Source organism: Filicampus tigris, chromosome 2 (assembly GCF_054856515.1).
Source record: "Filicampus tigris isolate MCC_2025a chromosome 2, RoL_Ftig_1.0, whole genome shotgun sequence".
Lineage (NCBI taxonomy): Eukaryota > Metazoa > Chordata > Actinopteri > Syngnathiformes > Syngnathidae > Filicampus > Filicampus tigris.
In genome coordinates, this window is record NC_141218.1 from 971,969 (window position 1) to 991,760 (window position 19,792).

The 19,792-nt window shown below is 48.3% G+C and overlaps 2 protein-coding genes across 9 annotated transcripts; one reads left to right on the forward strand and one right to left on the reverse strand.

Moving 5' to 3' along the window:
* Positions 1-52: 52 nt before the first annotated feature.
* lrp10 (low density lipoprotein receptor-related protein 10) lies at positions 53-16,321 on the reverse strand. Of its 4 annotated transcripts, XM_086023408.1 has the most exons (11): positions 8,260-8,345; positions 7,597-7,729; positions 7,488-7,520; positions 6,993-7,137; positions 6,645-6,838; positions 5,986-6,290; positions 5,761-5,904; positions 3,894-4,342; positions 2,986-3,180; positions 2,740-2,869; positions 53-1,904 (listed from the first exon to the last, which is right to left on the reverse strand). In XM_086023408.1, the coding sequence occupies exons 2-11, from the start codon at positions 7,646-7,648 to the stop codon at positions 1,299-1,301; spliced, it is 2,253 nt and encodes a 750-aa protein (XP_085879534.1). In that variant the 5' UTR covers positions 7,649-7,729; positions 8,260-8,345; the 3' UTR covers positions 53-1,298. The 4 variants fall into 4 exon arrangements, with proteins under 4 accessions (XP_085879534.1, XP_085879531.1, XP_085879530.1 ...); XM_086023405.1 differs by lacking the exon at positions 8,260-8,345 and adding an exon at positions 16,167-16,321 and having other exon boundaries at positions 5,761-6,290; XM_086023404.1 differs by having other exon boundaries at positions 5,761-6,290.
* On the forward strand, positions 9,342-18,812 carry mmp14a (matrix metallopeptidase 14a (membrane-inserted)). Of its 5 annotated transcripts, XM_086023413.1 has the most exons (10): positions 9,349-9,702; positions 14,451-14,599; positions 14,672-14,794; positions 14,867-15,174; positions 15,247-15,408; positions 15,490-15,632; positions 15,721-15,859; positions 16,447-16,597; positions 16,822-16,937; positions 17,006-18,812. In XM_086023413.1, exons 1-10 carry the CDS (start codon positions 9,625-9,627, stop codon positions 17,323-17,325), a joined length of 1,689 nt encoding a protein of 562 aa, XP_085879539.1. In that variant the 5' UTR covers positions 9,349-9,624; the 3' UTR covers positions 17,326-18,812. The 5 variants fall into 5 exon arrangements, with proteins under 5 accessions (XP_085879535.1, XP_085879536.1, XP_085879537.1 ...); XM_086023411.1 differs by having other exon boundaries at positions 9,346-9,702; positions 15,247-15,632; XM_086023412.1 differs by having other exon boundaries at positions 9,348-9,702; positions 14,867-15,408.
* The last annotated feature ends 980 nt before the right edge of the window (positions 18,813-19,792 follow it).

The window sequence follows — 19,792 nt, forward strand, 5'->3', positions numbered from 1 at the left end:
AGCTACGCTACACGTGTCGAGTGGGGTGTGAAGCGAACAAAGAAGCCCGACAAAAAGTGCAAATCTTTTAATCTCAGCCACATTTTGGACTTATATACAGTGAAATTGACCCTAATAAACCTTAAATGTTCTCTGACTCATCTCAAGACATTGCAAAGTTAAAAACCTCTGAGCTATTTGATACATTCGACAAAAGCAGTGAGACTAAGTGTAAGAATTCAAATGGCACAAGTGTCAAAATTAATTGTGGTGGTGCGGGGGGTGTCTTTCACTTGTCCTAAAAAACAGAAACAACTAGAAACACATTTCCATACAGTCACTTGAGAAGGGTTGAGGGAAAACGACAGCACTAAAACCCGCATCCAAAGGGTTATTGCCAGCGAGCCATCAGTGCGTGTTCTGTGCAGCGTGTAACTCGGGGGCACCACCTGTGGGAAATTCCTCCAAAAAGGCACTTAAATAGGGACGGGGGGCACACTCTCTCTCTCTCTCTCTCTAGAATACCTGAAGACGGTCTACAAACATGTTCCGCTGCCAAATGCATTTGCTCTCAAATGTTATTCGGCATTTGGAAGGAGTCAAAAAGAGGCTAGGGAAGATTCGTCTGTGCAAAAAGCTCACCTCGTGTGTTCTCGTGTAAAACATCAGCCTTGCTTTTGCTCTAAAACAGTGCTTCCTAACCAGGGAAACAATCTCATTTCAATTCAATGGCCTGAAAATCATGATTTCACATGCACATTTTTGCTCTTTAAATTAGAAATTAAATCATAGGTAAACCATTTATTTTTAAGTGTGTAGTAGTACGCTGCGTTTGAACTGATTATGTATATATAGTTTTTTTTTGTTTTTGTTTTTTTACCCTTTTCTCATCCAGCTAAGGCAATGCAGAGCAGATTCTCATTTTCAATGCCAACCTGGCAGGAAACATTCAACAAACAAAATGAACATAAAATATTAACACCGTTTGGATGCCATAGTTGGTGGTTTAGCCATGTATCACACTATTCATATTTGCAGTTATAAACATTCTGGGGATGCATGAGTTACTCTACAAAACGGTCCGACAGTTGACAGTGCATGTGCGCACTTTTCTCTGACCTTTGCTATGCCATTTTTTTCTAATGTGAAAAAATGCGCCCAGGCCGGATGAAGGTTAGGAAAGAAACACTGCTCTAAAACGCCTTCGAGTGGCTCTTGCAAATGGTAAAATACTTGATTTCAAAATCAAAAGCAATTAAACGACCAGAGAGAGAGGAAAAAAAAAAAAAAAAAAAAAAGGCACTAGTCAAGGAGGTGATTCAAGTGAGCATGGGCACATCGTCCTCGGAGGCGGCGTCTTCGGTAAGCGGGATGAGCAGCACGTCGTCGTCGGAGGACGAGGAGAAGGAGGGGGAGGGCGACAGGGCCATGGAGTTGCCGTGCGAGGACGACGGCGACGCTCTGAACAAGGACAGACTCAGGCCCAGCGTGTGGAAGATGGACGCCAGAGAGGGGCTGCTCGGCGGGATGGCCAGCGGGGGCGTTTGCGGCGCCTCGGCGGGCGGCGGCGGCGGCGGCGCGTACGCCGGCGGCGGCGGCGGCGGGGAAGCGCGGGACGGCGACGGAGCCTGCCCGGTGGACAGGCTCAATTTCTGAGGCGCGGGCCGGTTGGCGGCCTCCACCGAAGACGAGGAGCCGGCGGGGGCGGCGCGACTCGGCTCCTGGTCCGCAGGAGCGGCGTCGGGCGGCCGCTGTCCGGCGCCGGCCGCCTGGGAGGCTCTGGAGGCCGGCCGGGGGATCAGACCCCACCTCCTCATGCGGCGGACGAGGCGGCGGACGAAGCGCGGCCTGCGTCTCCGGTGCGGGGACGCGACCGCGTCCTGGCGAAGCAGCTGCAGTAGGCCCCTCAGAGACAAGGACGAAGTCTGAGGCGGCAAAACATCGTCATGTCACTTGCACTCATTTTCAGTCAGTAAAGCCAGACAAGCCCAGCGTGTACGGATGCAAATGTGTGTTGCGACCACAATTATTATAATTCATGAAAACGAATGAAATATCTCACATTGGAAAAAAAAGTCATGTCAAGAAAATAAAAGCGAGAGTGCTTTTAATGAAACCGTAACTCACGAATGCTACACTTTCTTAAACTAATTTCAATACAGTATAGCAAAAATGTCAGTCAATTTCATAGATGAGCTTTTGGCCTTTATTTTCAATTTTCACTATTATTGTTTAACCGTACAGAAGAAGGAAGGTCCACCGGTCGTTTGGGCATTGTAGTTGACTTTAGTACTCGCTACTTAGCGCCCACTTCTTCCTCGTTGGTTTAGCTGCTTCTTCATGTTTGGAGTCGGCTGCTCGCTGCCTCCAACATGCTCAATGTCGGGGTCGGACTTTTCAGATTTTTTTCTATCAAGACATTTTCTATTGCTATCGATCATGTGCCTATTCGGGATACAGATTGATGCCCAGCCCAAGTGACATTTTTTCTTTATACCTTTTTTTTAAAAATTCACTCAAAAAGTTCTCCATTGATAAAACTCATAAAAAAAACGCAACTGAAACCCAGGCTTTTTGAAAGCCAAATGAAAAGTATTAAAAAGCAACAAAGCTGCTCTAAAACGAATGACCCGAATTTGAGAAATCAACGTCGGGACGCAACGTAGAAGGACAAAGTCCCAAAGTATGATGCAGCTTGTGGTGTGCGAGTCAGCCAGACAGTTTGACTTGCCCTAAAAAGCAAAAAGCAAAAACTCTCACCTCATTGGGGTTTTCTGTGGGGAAGTCATCCACTGGGGGGATGACGCCTTGTGCGATCAGCTGACCGTAAGAGGGCGGGGCTTGCTGCTGAATCAGCTGCGCCTCATGTCGGCTGATGGGTGCAAACATGCTGTGTGCAGAGGTCACGTTTAGATGCGTGGGCACTCTCTTGAAAGCCTCCCCCACAATTTCAAAGGCTTTGCGGGTGTTTTCTTTCTTTTTTTTTTCCCTGCCCACCGCGCTCACCTGTACTCCCTGGTCCGCAGCGAGTACAGCTTGCAGGTGCAGCCCATGGCGATGACCAGCAGCAGGCCGCACACCAGGCTGCCCACCGTGGCCGCCGTGATGACCTTGCGGGGCAGGACGGCGGTGCAGTTGAGCTCGTCCGTGCCGTCCTTGCAGTCCACCTGGCCGTCGCAGCGCCAGTTCTCGTACACGCACCTGCGGCCGGCCGGCCGGCATGGGAGCGCATTCTTTTAGCCGCCAAAATAATACACAGAGTTGAACGGCGAGTCCAAACACACGCAAACGGTGCGCTAGCTGACGTCTGCGTGGTACGAGTCCATCTAGTGACGTGATAAACGTTACTATTAGAATTTTAGAACAGGGCTACTAGTACTAATAGCGCACGGACGTCAACTGGTGCACAAAAATCATCCCTTATTATCACGGCGCACAATTTGGCCTCACTAGTTATTAGTTGTGAGTAGTTGTTCTCCGAGCACGCCCTCGTCATTGTGTGAAGTGCCAAGGTTATTATAGTCGACGGAAACTCACAAAACTTAAAAAAAATGAGTGTTTACAACATAAAATACAACTGAAAATGCAGACTAACTGAAACGACATCTCTTGTTCCTAAAACTGACGAGTGTTAAAGTGGCCTTTGTTTTCGTCTTTGTCATTTCATGAGCTTTCCGGGTTCATTTGAAATGATTTTGGTGTTGCTTTAAGTCTGCACGTGATTTCCTAGTTTTTATTTTTGATACACTTGAAAAGTAAACATTGTGTTAAATTCTCTGGTAAAAAAAAAAACAACAATGTCACGGAATACATTTTGTAATGAGTCGTTTTGACGTGACAAAGGGCTGCGACTCCTTTTGGGATTTTGCCAGTAAACGGCGATGGGTTGCGTCAGCGCATTACAGCTGACCTACCTGTCGCTGTCACAGTGGAAGGTTCCGGGCTGACACACGGCGCAGTCCCTCTCGTCGCTGCCGTCCGCACAATAAGGCTGGTAGTTGCAGCGCTCGCTCACGTTGTAACAGACGGGGCGGCGGGCCAGGCGCGCGGCCGGCGACTGGCCCGCCGCCGCCCTCTGGCCCAGGACCCCGCAGGCAAACTGCTGGCGGCCGCAGCCCCGGCAGGCCTCCTCGTCCTTGCCGGTCTCGGGGCAATCCCACTTGCCGTCGCAGCGTTGCTCGCGCGCGAAGCAGCCGCCCGAGTCGCCGCCGCAGCGGCCCTCCCACGGCGGGCAGTAGCTGCCCACGCGGAAGGTGGCGTTGAAGCCGCCGCCCTCCGAGCCGGCGAGCGTCTGGTACGTCAGCGACAGCAGGCCGGTGCGCGACTCCACTTGGACCGACTGATAATTGGAGGCGCTGGTGATCTGTGGGCGCAGCAAAGTGAAGGACGGGTCACGCTGGGGACACTCCCACCAACGAGCCGCTTTCGTGATCACGTCGACTATTGGTCGCAAACATTATTTGCAGCAAATTCATTCATTAAAATGGATCGTTTCCGGTATGAATGCACTTTTTAGGTCATAAAAATCATTGTAAATAACCCTAACCCGAAAAATTGCAACTCAATCAATAAATATTTCAGCTAAAACATGAAAATGAAAACAATTTGACATATTTAGCATTTTTAAATGTATTATCAACTAATTAGTAAATAAACTGGCAATTGCAAAATTTATTACAACATTTAAACAAGATTAAAATAATCTATTTGAAATATTTCACATAAACATTTCAAATTCAATGTAAATATTTAATTATTTTTCTTTAACAATTCTAGTTTTTGGGGTGTATTCTATTAATTCATTAACTACATATTATAAAATATTTGTTTTAATAAATAAATTGAATTAATAAGTATGACTTAAATACATTTGACCATGTTTCAATTACAAAATTTGCATTCATTTATTATAGATAAGAATTACTAGCTTACAGAAACATTTTGATTTATTGTAAATAAATGAAAAAATCATTTTTTTATTTATAGTTATATATCACTGGTTAACTTTACTTTTAAAGGACAATGTGTAGAATTCAGTGCCATCTAGCGGTCAACTAATAGAGTGCAACGACCTAAGATGCATTTCGAAGCGCACGCACTACGGTGCCGCCGAGAGAGCGCACGGAGCAAGCCTGCCGACGGGTTCTTCAGCAGAGAAGCAAGAAAAATGTCATCACAAACCAATTCCGGTACTCCCTCGAGTCATGAAGTAAGTGCATTGCATTTGTTACACATGCGGTAATCATGACGCTTAGGAACGACGTTTGCCAAGTTTGTCTCCTGCGAGTGTCCGTCGCACAAAGAAGCAGTGAAACGTGGCGGCCTCCTGTAGGGGAGGCGCGCCCTATGGAATACAATCAGAGATGACTTCACCTACGTTTATATAAAAATAATTACGTTGGTGTGATAGAGCAGTTTTTGTTGAAATGAATAGTGGGGTTCTCAAATGAATGATCCTTGAAAAATCGAAACATTCTACACATTGTCTCTTTAATATGTGTTTTAACAGAATTTAAAAAATTTTTTAAATCACATTTTTTCTTTTCATATTTTACCATTATTTATATCATCTACTTATCTACCGACATAAAATAAATGTGGTCATTCATTATAAAGAAACTATCAAAATAAACTCTTTAACATATTTAAACCCCTCCCCCTTTTCCATCTACAAATGACCTGGCCCAAACGACCATTTGACAAATGCAAATTGCTCCCCAAGCACAAAAGGTGGCCCCTTTGTGCTTTTGTTGCTTCCAAACGGGCGTGACAAACACTCACAATTTTAATGAGGTCTCCTTTGCCTTGCGCTCCGCTGTGCACCGCCAGCGTGTCCCCGTGGCCCAGCACCAGCTGCTGCAGGTCCAGCTTCAAGGCTCGCGAGTCGTCCGGGTCCAGAGTCCACACGCAGAGCAAAGGGGGGCCCTGAAGAGACGGAGGAGAGAAAGTCCCGTAGAAGGTCCGGAGAAGTCCTCCGCAGGGCCACTGGATGGGAGCGGGGGTCACCCTGAGGCGCTCGTTCTTCTGCCTGTCCTTCAACAGGGCCAGCAGCTCGTCCATCCTGTCATCCTTGTGGCTTTTCACACCGGGACTTTGCTCCTCGGAGTCCCCGGCGCCGTTGCTCTCGGGCGTTTCGCCGTCCTCCGGCGTCCCGGCCGTGGTCCCCTCAGCGGCGCAGCCCTCCTCGTCCGTGCCCACGCCGTCGCCTTCGCCGAGACACTCCACCTGGCCGTTGCATCGCCACGAGAGGGGCAGGCAGCGGCCCCCGAGGCATTCAAACGACGTCACGGGGCATTCGCCGGAGCCGGGATCTGTCAAGGCCGCGCAAAGACTATTTCATAGCAGCAGGCTTGCAAAATTGCAACTTGACTGAACGTTGGAAATATTCCATTGACATTCTTTTAAATTGCAGTATGTTGCATAGTTGTCTTCTCATGACTAAAAAATCTCTTTTATTTATGCTTGATTCTGGTACATTTCATTTTAAAAATCACCGAATCCCCAAAATTCCAATTTAAGACTTCAAATTTGCATAGTTTCAACATAATTCCCCAAATAAACTTCCCATTGATTGAAACCTAATAGAAAATGTTGCAAAGTGACCCGACATGCCGCACCCTTTTGCAAGTCTACATTGAAGCCTCTCGACAATCAAACAAACGCACCTCTGGCGAAATTCAAGCGAAATGATGACACGGGATATATATGTGGCAGGAAGTGGTGCACCACTGTGATGTTTCCGCCCGGGAATTCGACGGGCGGTGGCAATTTGGAGCCGCACAGAACAAGCGGCGTGCCTCCGGCGGACGATTTGATCTGCAGCCACTCCTTCCGGCACCGAGTTGAAAACTGAGAGAAGCTAAAAGAAGCAAGAGGTAAAAAAATGAATAAAATAAAAATACATCAGCAGACGATTCAAACACTACTTACAAAAATTGGGGGATGGATAGCTTTTAGGTGGAACTTTACAATGACCCCCCCCCCCCCCCCTTATTGTGAGTAGTAATTTTCACCTGATGATAACCGGTTCCCCCACCGAACCCTTAATGGTCCAGCAGTCGTAGGTGGGGCCGAAACGGTAGGAGTAAGTGTGGTAAGCGGAACTCCTGATCTCTCCCACGTCGCCGTCCAACACTTGGGGGGAATTTCCACAGTGGTCTGGGGAAAACACACCCAAAAAATACAATACAAAAATCTGACACTTCACTTACAAAAGCTGGCCTTCAAAAAATACAAGAGATTTCACACGGCAAACGTTTTATTGAACATAGCGTCCAAGATTATCTATACTACCTGCATTTACAAATTGCAATCTTAACCTGTATTAAAATTTCAATAACAAGTAATAGCTTATAAAGTTTTTCAAACCAAAAATGCTTGAAGAAAGCAAAATTCTCTTCCGCAATTTTTTTTGCCTTGATTTGAGGTATTTCATCTTGCTACATTTGATTTTCTCATTGTTTTGAAGCATTGAACACAAGCATTCGACATTGAATGGCAGTCCTTACCGAAACAAAGCGCCAGACGTGTCCAGTTGCATGCTGTGGACAGACAGAAACATGAGTTGACACCCTTATACATTTTGTCAAACGCGTCCAGCAATTGCCATCTACCCACCAGCAAAGCAAAAAAGCAGCAGGCTGCGACTGTGCACCATTGTGGAGATCATGTGCAAAGATTTAAAAAAAAAAAAAAAAAAAAAGTGTCAGAGAAGTGTCATTTTCTGAAGTTGTGTTCTGGAAGACGTCACCTGTTGAGTAAAAATAGACATTTTGTAAAATGAAATGCTTTGAAATAGAGCACTGAATTTCACCTAACTTTTCCAGAAATTATTGTGACTAAAAATCAATCTTACTTCATCCATCTATGCCAGCGACATATACTAACAAGCAGGAAATAAAATACGTACAGCAGCTTGCTCCAAAGCTGCTGCTTTGTAACATTGCTTCATGTACATTTTGCCACGAAGGTGATCATCAGGTTTTGCATTTGAGGGGGAACAAGGGTTTTAAACGAGCACAATTTCGCACATGTCTCGTTTAAAAGTCCATTTGTCCCGACACGTGTACCGAGGTCATGTGAAACGGGTTAGTTTCTGTCGAAAAGCAAGAGAAGCTTTACTAGCCTTTAGCATCCGGTCGAGCTACATGCTAACGTCGCGCTTCCTTCCTGAGCGGCATTTGACCGACAATTAATGTCGAACACTTTGACATACAAATGGGAACTATCAAAAGAGTTGTTGGAACGTAAGTAAATAATTAAAAGCCGGTAGAACGTTACCATGTCTTGCGTTTCTTGTTGATAAGTTCGGAACAACTTCCGTGTTTTTTTTCTTAGCACAATGACGCACGAGGGGCGGGGTTTCAGTGTCACGTGGTTTTATGTTTTCTTAAAACTCCATAAGCAGGTTCCCATTTCCATCGATAGATGTCGGTCTTGCTCAATTTAAGTTGCCGGTGTTGCAGAAAATTCTGTGATGGTCAGAAATTCCATCCACGAGAGTGTCTGCCGTTGCGCGGTGGCGCTATCGGCCGTGCCTTGCGTTTGAAAGTTCCAAAGCAAAACAGAGAAAAGCAAAGAAATTGGTCTTGTCCCAAGAGAATGGTCTGGTCCAAGTGAGGGTTCAAATTCAGAGATAAGGTTCTCGTCTCAAGAAAAGCTTCTAGTTTTCTGAGAAGATTCTAGTCCCAAGAGTATGTTGCAGTCCAGAGAAAAGGTTTTAGGCCCGAGAGAAGTTTGAGAGGTTTTTGGCCCCAAGAGACGGTATAGCTCTTCATTCGATTCCTGAGGAAAAGGCACTAGTCCCAAGAGAAGATTGTAGTCCAGAGTAAAGTTCTTGTCCCAAGAGAAGGTTCTGGTCTCAAGAGAATGTTGTGTCTTGAGAGAAGATTCTAGTTCTAAGAGAGATTTGTTGTCCAGAGAGAAAATTCTGGTCCCAAGTGAAGACTAGTCCAGAGATTAGGTACCCAAAATCCCAAATCAAGGTTCTTGTCCAAGACAATGCTCTTTTACCAAGTGAAGGTTTTAATCCTGAGATAATGTTCTTGTCCATAGTATCAATAACAATCTTTATTTCTCCAGAAAATAAAATAAACATCTCAGCCAATCATCTGAGATGTATAAGGTTTTCATCCAAAGGTTTTAATGCATTTTATATTTGTATACCAAAGGTTTTTCTGCATTCTATATTTGTATGTTTTTGTTTAACGTTTTCCTGAGCGTTTACAGCTACCAGTGTGTGTGATATTGAAACTTTGCCACATCCAATATGGCTTCAACGTACAACTCAGTGCCCAAGGCGGAGTTTATGTGTCTATGTGTATGCTCGGCACACAGCAGGCAGGGAGAGAGGGAGTTAAAAAAAAAGAATCCACGCGCACATCTGGAGGAGGACCCAAAGGTTTATCCATCGCTGTGACCACGTCCACACACGCTGTAAAACAATCCCAGGAAAGTGGTGGGGGGGGGGGGACAAGTTTAGATACAACAGATGGGATGATTTCACCGCTTTGTCTTTAGCCCTCAGTTCAGATTCGACTCCGGCGTTCGCTTCAAGTGTCACTTCAAGAGTTACTTTTTCTTGGATCGCTCAGGAGGACTTCGGGATTTGTGCAAGTTGTTCATCATTCGAGGGGGAAGGAGAAAATGTTGCCACTCTTGGTTGTCGCCCTGGCCTGCGCCATCCGCTGCTTTTCGGTCACTGCAGATGTGTTGAGAGCAGAGGTAAGACACGGCCGCATAGAAAGGACACTTCATTCCGACTTTTAGACAACGTTGCAAGCTTAAGAAATCCACCCTCCCCACACCACCGCACACCACCGGGGATTTTCCATACACAAGGGCCATGCATTTCTGCAACTGATGCTCCAGTGTATGGAAAAAACGGATCCCAACGCATGCCCGGTGATAAACGCCTGGCTTCTTGTCACTCGCCCTACACTGACCTGTAACGTTAATCACAACGATATATTCTCTTGTTCCGACGTGTTTATCCGCGGTTGGTGAGGATAAGCAGTTTGGATAATGGATGGATGGATGCTTTGTACACAAACAGACAAAAGGGGAAAGTTTTTTTTTTCTCTCCCCAGGGGAGGGAATTGAATGGTTTTCATCTGTTGGCTGCATACGCGAGTCTCCTCATGTGACTCGTTGACCTGGAAAGTGCAATTGTGCGAAGGAAAAATGATGTGAAATAAGAGCTCAGATCAGTTCGGTATGCTTGTCTGTCAAGAGACGATTAGGACTGTTCAGAGACAGTTAATAGGGCGAACCCCCATCCCGCCCAAACTGCAATCCAAAGAGAAAATCAGCCCTCCTAATCAACCACTCCTTGTACAAATAGTTGTACCCCCCCCTCCCACGTCGTTGAAACACATTTAAACGTTTTATATAAATACATTTGACTTGACTTGACGTGTTATGTGTCCCGTTCAAAAAATGGCCGAAAGTGCATATCTTCACTAGGACCAGTGTATGGTCTAATCTAAACTTCTGTAGGACTAATTATGTTACATCAGGATGACTCTTTATACTGAGGTAAAGTGTATTTTGGGACCCCCCCCCCCACCCCCCAACATTGGTGGAACCACAGCAACGGCCCAGCAGGGTTCACGCATTGCTCACCAACAAAAGCAGCAATTTGATGCTAGTTTGATGGGCTCTATATGTGCCACGAGTGAATAAGCGACCAAGACGGGAAGTGAATCACACTTTTTTTGCTCGGCTGTAGACGATGCAGGACTGAAGGATGTCCTTAGTCACTGACCACGGGCAGCGCAGACGTGGTGACAGGATGGTGGCCGTCCATCGTAAAGCATTGAAAATAGCTAGGCCGCGATGTTGCTTCACCTACACATGAAAGCATGTGATTTCCAAAAAATGGGGCCATGACGTCAGGGCGTGGGCCAGGATACACGGCGAAACCGCACCAGCGTGATGAACTGAAACAAATCCTGGAGTTGCTCAACATTCTGAGAAACTATGAGACATACTTCCATATCCAAAGCAAGTTTTTTTTTTTTGTAGCCCGCTAAGATCAGGTTTCAGCCTGCGAATACATACACATTAGTGGGGCAACGAAAACCGATTTGAATCGGAAAATCTATTGTGATTTAAAGGATGGAGCGCGTCGTTTTGAACTGAATCGTTCCGTTTTGAAATGTCGCGTCCTTGAATAGTATCGCACGCCAGCTACCAACATAATATTGAATCATCTTTTATTGGACAGCTGCACACTCCTAAGATATGTACATATGTACATATACGGTATATAGGCACATACAAATATATACACATACTAACATACATATACATAGACACACAACATATGTATATATATGTACATGTGTGCGTACAGTATATGTATATATGTATATTCATTGATATGCAGTACATGTATACTGTCGCGGCAGTTGTCTTAATCTATCTTCACAGAGGCAAAAGTCACTTTATGATACGACATTGGCGGCTACACCTGCGCCATTGCGACGCCCTTCATCTGCAATTCAAGTTCCGACAGTCGCTCAGTCGCTCGGCGGCGTGGCTGGCCGAATGCGCCCTGCTTCGGTTCATGTTCAGCTCATAAGAGCCGATTTTGAACAAGTAAGGAGTACAGAAGGTTTTTTGTTGTTTTTTTTAAAAGTGCAGTACTAAGAGTATTTAGACTTGGTTACGTCTCACCACTGCTATTTGTCTAATAAAAGTGCTTAGCTGGATTGTGTGAGCGAAGGAAGTGGGTAGCAGTGAAAACAAACGGGCCTCAAAAGTGATGATCCCAGCGCTTCGGCGCCGAAGCGCCATCTGGCTTCAATCGGCTTCATCTTGACTCGATGTGGCCGTCGAAGACGACGACCGGACGAGCCGTCGAGGGTAAACCGACGAGTCGAGCGACGCAAGCCATTTTTTAGATGCAGCTTGCGCTTGAGCCAGAGACGGCAGCTCTGCTGCTAACTGGGTCGCAGAGGCAAAGAAATACAAGTAACGTGAGATTCCCGAGACATGTGTGGACGGGATTTTTTTTCCCCACTGGCACAGGCAGAGGAACAACTGACTCGGTCTCAAATTGAAATTCAGCGATACTTCCAAACTCTCTCTCTCTCTCTCTCTGCCGTCCGTCCGTCCCGTCCACTTTCCTAGCGCCACCGAGCTTAATATCTTGACCTTGCCTCGTGTAACGGGACACCGCCATTTTCCCCTTAACCCCTTGTTTGCCTTCAAAAATCGCTGAGCATTCCAATCATCTGATTCAAATCAAAGAGTCACATGGCAAGGTCAGACGGCGCACAACACTTTTGCGCGCTACAAAAACTACATGTTACGAGTATGGCAACCCATTAATTTGGCGTGCTCCTATGTGCCAAATTATCCATGTCCTACTACACTATCTGTCCAAGACAATTTAGCACACAAGTAGAATCTGCTACTTGCTGATAACGTCCAATATTTTCCATTCCTGCCTTCCACTACTCTCTGACGTCTCTGCACGCTAGTAGAACTACAGTACTGTGCATTCGTTGACATCTGAGTGCTAGTAGTACTACTAGTGAACCACTACGATTGTATCATTACACTTCTTAGTGCACAGTAATGTCAGATAGGAGTTGGGGGAAAAAAATGCCAGCATTGGAAAAAACGTTACTAGTCAGAAAGTGGTTCTACTAGTGCGCACTTTATTGTTCTCCTAGTGGCTACTACGAGTACATGGACCTTGAAGTAGTGATCGAATAAAGGCTCAAAAGCCTTTCCGAACATCCAGTAGAGGACGGCAGCAACGGAATAAACAACACAAACGACACACAGTCGTTCTATTAGGGTGCCGAATCGTCTTCCAAGTGGGGACAAAGAGCGGACACGGACAATTGAGCGTACTAGGAGGATAGCGGCAAAATTGCCATATAGTCGTTCCCCAAAAGATTCTCCCACCACTTGACGTGACATGAGTCATGTTTGTGTGAATATGCGTCGGCAGACACACTCTCGCGCGCGTGTGTTTACCCAAAGTTGGCGGCTGGCGGCCAACAATAGCAGCCATGTTCAAGCCTCGATAAATAGAAGCTTTGATGGCGCCTGCGCCATTGGCCTCGCCTTTTTTTTTTTTTCCCCCTTCACAGTGGCAGCAGTCAGGAAGCCGCGAGGATGACTCCAATCAAACGTTGAAGTCATCCGGAGCATCACTCCGCCACCTTTTTTTTTTTTTTTGCGCCTTCCACATGAAGCGAAACAAATTCAGTGACAACGGCCGTCCCCAGCTCCACTTTCAGACCGTGATGATCGATCAAATACGTTTTGCCCGGCCCGGCGACCCAGGCCACTTTGGGGAGAGGATGGCGCTGATTTTCAGGAGGAGAATGCGCAGGGGAGGAGAGAAGTTGCCAGTGTGCGCGGACATAAGTGAACCTTGTTCCCCAGGCGCCGCGCCGCGCCGCGCTAGCTAGCTGCCACGTCACCAACAGGTAGCCACGTGTGCACACTCCCTTCCTCCCTCTTCCGAGTCACGTGCTGTTGCGGACTTGACAAAACCAGCATGAGAGGAGAGCGACTGGAGATTTGAGGGTGATTGTCTTGAGGTGGCCAAAGTAGACTCGCTCGGCCCTTAAGCGGGTGGAAGCTCAGATACTTGTGGAAAAGGCGACAAAGTCCCGATTGGACTCCCGCGCTTCAGTAAAAGTAAAAAGAATGCAGTCTGAAATGAAAGGAGCAAAGTTCCATTTTGACAGCAGGCGAGGCGTCGTGACTCAAGACTGAGCATCTTTTGGCCTCAATTAGGTGACGGCAAAACGTTCCTCCTGCCAAAAGAGCACCGGTAGTGGAAAAAGAAGCAGCAGTGGATTTCTTTGACCCACTAAGAGCGACAGACAGGATGGACTTGATTACTTTTCCGACATTGTGACTTGTCTTTGGCTGCGAGAGTCCAGACAGACTTGTGGGCGGCGGTGACTAAGCTTTTGTCAGGGCACGATGTTTGCATTTGCCACCGACTTATGTTGCGCACCTGCCAATCAAACGGGACTGACTGTTGTCGCGTCGCCGGCGCCATCTGTGTGGCCCGTCTGTGTCGGCCGTGCAGGTCCCAACAAGCGCCGGAGGCCAACTAAAAGCGGACGCAAGCGTGCGTGCGTGCGTGCGTGCCTGCCTGCGTGCATACAATCACCCGCACAGAAATTCCTCCTTAATCCCGCAGGCAACTTTCAAAACGACGGGGCTCTCATTATGCTCGATAGAGGTACCTTGCGCAAGTTTCATTGGCACCGTCGTCGCCCCAGTGCACCCCGGACAATTTATGAAACCAGTTCACTTCTGTACGTTATCCTTTGTTGTTTATCCGTACGGGCCCGCCCGCCCGCCTGCCTGCCTACCCGGCCTCTTGCGCAAAGTGGGCTGGGAAAGGTTCCATCCTGAAAAACAGCCCGATGTGCGGAAAACCCTGCCAAACGTTTGATTGTTTGCCCACCACGGGCTCCTTTGACTTGAAGGCGTGGCTTCAGCAATATGGCTACCTGCCTCCCGGCGACGTCAGAGCGCAGGCCATGCGTTCGCCGCGGACCATCGAGACGGCCATCGCGGCCATGCAGAGCTTCTACGGCTTGAGCGTCACCGGCTCCATAGACTCCAACACCTTAGCGTGAGTCCGCAGAAGCGCTCCCCAAAAACAAGCCCTTGGCAAACTTGACGACTTTGCTTTGACCGTCGGCAGGGCCATGAGTCGTCCGCGCTGCGGCGTTGCCGACAAATTTGGGCCGCAGCTCAAAAGCAACCTGAGGAGGAAGCGATACGCCGTGCAGGGACTGAAGTGGGACAAGTCGGAGGTGACCTTCAGGTCGGTATTGCGCAACGCTCTGTGGCGCGCGCGGACGGCGGGGCGGGTCTCAACGCGCCGCTCTCACCGCAGCATCGAGAATTACACGCCCAAAGTCGGCGAAGGCGCCACCTACGAGGCCATCCGGAAGGCCTTCAAGGTGTGGGAGAGCGCCATCCCGCTGACTTTCAGGGAGATCCCGTTCGGTCACATCCGGGGCCAGCCGGACAAGTACGCGGACATCATGCTCTCCTTTTCCGAGGGCTTCCACGGCGACAGCACGCCGTTTGACGGCGAGGGCGGCTTCCTGGCTCATGCCTACTTCCCCGGTCAGGGCATCGGGGGAGACACGCACTTTGACCTCGCCGAGCCCTGGACGACCGGGAACGCGGACCGGGGCGGTAAGCGCAAAGCCGGAGGAGCCTTTTGCCCCCTCAGAAACCAAAGCACGCGCCGTGTTTCTTTCCATGAAGGGAATGACGTTTTCCTGGTGGCGGTCCACGAACTGGGTCACGCGCTGGGTCTGGAGCATTCCAACAACCCCTCTGCCATCATGGCTCCCTTCTACCAGTGGATGGAGACGGAGGACTTCCGTCTTCCCGATGACGACCGCAGAGGCATCCAAGCCGTCTACGGTAGAGAGCCGTCCCAGGGTCCGGGCGGGCCCGCGCGGCAAAACGTCCTCCGAGCAAATGAATCCGACTTTTCTCCCACAGGCGCCAAGACGGGCGGTCCGCCTCCTCCTCCGCCTCCACCCACTAAGTCGTCCGATCCCAAGAGACCGGAGCGCGGTCCGGACATCTGCGAGGGGCACTTTGACACCATCGCTATTCTCAGGGGAGAAAAGTTTGTCTTTAAGGTACTGTCACCTATCGAATGTCATTTTCATTTGGAGCGAGCTCATTTCCGCAAGTGGCCGCGTTCGATCGCTCTTCCGAACCTTGCAGGACAACTGGTTTTGGCGCGTGCGCAACAACAAGGTGCTCCCGGGCTACCCCATGGCCATCGGACACTTCTGGAAGGGCCTGCCTTCCGGCATCAACGCAGCGTACGAGCGGGACGACGGCAAATTCATCTTCTTCAAGGGTAAGCCCTGGATTTTGGACCGGCCCCCTTTAGAAACAGAGCCGCAAGGGCGACAACGCACGCAAACAAAATGATCAGTTTGGTCACCGCTTGGGTAAGCAAATTGACTTCTCTAGAAACGCTAAGAAGGTCAAAGTAGAGGCTGCGGGGGCTAAAGCGAAACGATGGGAGTGAATTTTGATTCAGGCCAAAGATGAGCTAAAAAGACAACATCCGAAAAATCCCCCCGTCGCAAGGAATCGTCAGAGGTGGGCATTCAAATTCAATTCCTCATTTCAAAAGCATTTTGAGCGGCAGGCGGTTTTACCCTTGGAGCGACGGCCCTTGGAACGAATCATCGATCATCTCCTGTTTCTGCAATATCTATGGCCGCCCGTTTTCTCGCAACGGTGCACTCCATTCGCTTACCCGGATGTCCAAGTTGTTTGCGGGCATGATATTAAACCCACAATGAGCATTTTGCGCGCGCGACCTCCAGCGCCACGCTTTGACGCCTTGACGCTTTGACGCCTTGACGCTTTGACGCCTTGACGCCTTGACGCCTTGACGCCTTGACGCCTTGACTTACAAGCCCAACGAATGAACAGGTGACAGGTACTGGGTCTTCAGCGAGTCCACCATGGAGAAGGCTTCCCCCAAGAGCCTCAAAGACATGGGGAGCGGTCTCCCCAAAGACAAGATGGACGCAGCTCTCTTCTACACCCCCACGGGACAGACCTATTTCTTCAGAGGCACAAAGTGAGTTTGCCGCTCAAGTCTCCATCTTGCCTTTTGCACTTTGGGAGCAAGGTTGGAGCCCAAAGGCACGAGTCCAAAGAAGCCTTTGGGCAACTGAGTGACCGTCCCCGAGATTGCGGGGGAGGGACGCCTGTCAGACCGCATACTCTCAAGCATGTTTTGAAACGGAGCGAGCCCTCCCACACGCTTTTGAAAAGCCGGCCTTATTCTCGCCCCGTGTCCAGGTACTACCGCTTCGACGAGAGGACTCGCGCAGTGGACGGCGGCTACCCCAAGCCCATCAGCACGTGGAGCGGCGCGCCGGACAACATCAAGGCCGCCATTATGAGCGAGGATGGCTGTAAGTAGAGCGCAAGTGGAATTGAAGTGCCAGCAAGCAGTTTTGTGACCGCGCCGTCTCGCCCTCAGCGTACACGTACTTCTACAAAGCCAACAAGTATTGGAAGTTCAACAACCAGTACATGAAAGTGGAGTCGGGCTACCCCAAATCTGCGCTGAGCGACTGGATGGGCTGCGAGGGCGAGGAGCCCAAGAAGGGTCGCGAAGAGGAGGTGATCATCCTGGAGGTGGACCAGGCTCGGGGCGGCGTGGGGCCGGTCGCCGTGGTGATCCCGCTGCTCCTCCTGCTTCTGGTGGTGGTCACCCTCGGGGCGCTGTTGTTCTTCAGGAAATACGGCACCCCCCGCCGCCTCCTCTACTGCCAGAGGTCACTTCTGGACAAGGTCTAGGCACCATTGACTGAAGGACTAGCACAGAGGGACCCACAAATGAGCGAGCGGGGGCCAGATGAAGATGGAAACCGGGTGACGGAACGGCGCGAGCACTGACAAGACGCATGTTCGGGGTGTCCAAATATTTGGCTGGTTTCTACACTAAGTGCTACGTCGAAACCAAAATCCGTTGTATTTGTATGATAACTATTTACATGTACTGTGTCACAGATTAAGAACCTGCCCACAACCTCGACTCCAGAAGGGACACCCCACCCCCCCCCCCCAAACCAAAAAAAGGGGACAATGACTTCCCACCTTCCTTGCTCATATTCCAGGTTTCTCTCTTTTAAACACACTAGTCCCAAAAAGTTTGGGATTTTGAGTTGATGGCTGCTAAATCAAGGTGAACCTAAAATGCTCTAGATCCACGATAAGTGAAGTTGCTTTGACTGGACTCTGCGAAGGCATGGGCGGGGCCTTCAAACTGGATGTTGTGGGAGGGAAGTGGCCACTGAGCTTGAAATGTAATCAGCAGGTTGCCACAGAAAGAGAGATTGGAGGAGTCACGGAAAGGCAAGGAAACCCACGGACGGCCTTGGATTCGTTTTGCTCCATTCACGGCTCAGACGCCTCAAGTGAAGTTTGCCGCTCGGCTGCTTGTTCGAGAATATGCGCAAAAAAGGACCGAAATGGTCGGGCAGGTTTTGAGAAAGTCAAAGTAAATTTAGCTGGAAAGGTTCTAGCGCATTTTCAGTTCATCCTGACTTTGGATCCGAAAGACCAAAATCCCAAACGCTTTGGGAGTGGTGTCTGCTAAACTGGACGACTGCGGCTGAACTGCTGTTTGATTGCGACACATTTATGAAATCATGTTACATTTCCTGTTCCTGATCCAAATGCCAAAAATCATGACAGGGATACAACTTTTCTACATTTAAGTTTTGTTTGTTTGGTTTTTTTTTCATCAATATTGTGTCCACAGATGTAAATGTGGCCCAAGCGGAGACATTGCGTAGATAGTCCACGTGGTACAGAATTGTGTTGTTTTTGAATCTGCACAGCTACAAAGCAAAAAAAGGGGATCAGCAGAGATTCCAACAATACGGTGCAATTTTTTTTTTTTGTAAATTATCGTTGAATTTTTGTGTCATTATTTTATTATTATTACAAGTACAGTTATAGTTACTGTTGTTGGCTAGATTTTTTTTTTTTTTTAATCTCTGTACATTGTCAAGAGTCCTGCTGGACAGAGGCACAGCGCGACAATGATCAAGCGAGTAATCCCAGTTTACAGCTTGTGGAGGTGAATCCAATCAAATCAGGTGATTACTTTTTGACACATTTACCAGACATTAGCTCGTGATAATCGATGCTATTTTTGAACATATGGTGCTGAGTTTCTTAAACCAAGCAAACAACAACAAAAAAGTCAATCGGATGTTCTAACAATGATAATTGTATTTATAATGATGCGTGTATCAATAAAACCGAATGAGATTGTTTTTGTGCCTTGTTATTGCCAAGGGTTAGCAAATACAGATGAGTCCGACATTTTTTCCGGGGGGCGGGCGGGGGGGGGGGGGCTTTTTTTTTTGTGCTGACACACCGTCTCACAGTCTGGCCTCTGCGTGCCTTGGCGGGAAGTGGCTGCTTGCAATTCAACCTGGATTCTTTTTTTTTGTTGGGGTGACCTACATAGTGGCACCTCAACAACTCCATTTTCCAACTCAGGAAAACATCTGCGAAGAAAAAAGAATAATGATGCAGCGCCCTTTTTGGTACACTGCAAAATATCAACACACTGCACCTGGAAAGTATTGGCCGCGCTTTAGTCTTATTCCAAGATGGATTCATTTTCACCCCAGAATGACAACAATTGGGGAGGAAACTTGAAAGGTGCCGCAAAGATGACTGAGGTGTTCCAAACTTGTGACATTTGAAGCTGTGAGTATGATGCCCGTGTGAATTCTTTCGTGTTCTAGTCTTTAAAAATGGAAAAGGCGCTGCGAATACTCACAAGTTCATCCGAAGGCACTGTACTCGACTTCCTGAGTTGTCAGCTGATCTGCCTTCACCCAAACAGACGTTAGCCCCCCCCCCATCTTCCTCACAACAGCCAACATCTGCTTCTCATTTCCTCAAAAGCAAAACAAGGAATGAGTCGGGGGGAGGGACCGAGAATAAAAGGAGAGAAAAAAAAGAAAGCATTTGGAGGCCTCACGTGGACCGCTCGGGACATTCTCGCCATATCTCGTCGACAACTGTCCTTTAGGTCGGCAAAAGCAGCATTTATGGCGGGCGGGCCGGCGGGCTTGCCTCTTTGGGTGAGCACTGTTTGGAAGTCACACTGCTGACTCCACTTTTTTAATAAGCACTATCTGCAAAAACGGCATTTCTACCTTAAGTACGGTGTGGCCTGAAGGGCAAATTGTGATCCGAGATACACTTACCTCTCCGGGGTGCTTTGCGGGATGAAGGATTA

Coding starts and splice junctions, on each gene's coding strand:
- lrp10 (XM_086023405.1), bottom strand. CDS start 7,648: ATGATCTCCACAATGGTGCACAGTCGCAGCCTGCTGCTTTTTTGCTTT. Junction 7,521..7,596: donor GCTGCTTTTTTGCTTTGCTG/GTGGGTAGATGG, acceptor GTCTGTCCACAG/CATGCAACTGGACACGTCTG. Junction 6,291..6,644: donor TCGCTTGAATTTCGCCAGAG/GTGCGTTTGTTT, acceptor CGGCCTTGACAG/ATCCCGGCTCCGGCGAATGC.
- mmp14a (XM_086023409.1), top strand. CDS start 9,625: ATGTTGCCACTCTTGGTTGTCGCCCTGGCCTGCGCCATCCGCTGCTTT. Junction 9,703..14,450: donor CAGATGTGTTGAGAGCAGAG/GTAAGACACGGC, acceptor TTTGACTTGAAG/GCGTGGCTTCAGCAATATGG. Junction 15,860..16,446: donor CAAATTCATCTTCTTCAAGG/GTAAGCCCTGGA, acceptor ACGAATGAACAG/GTGACAGGTACTGGGTCTTC.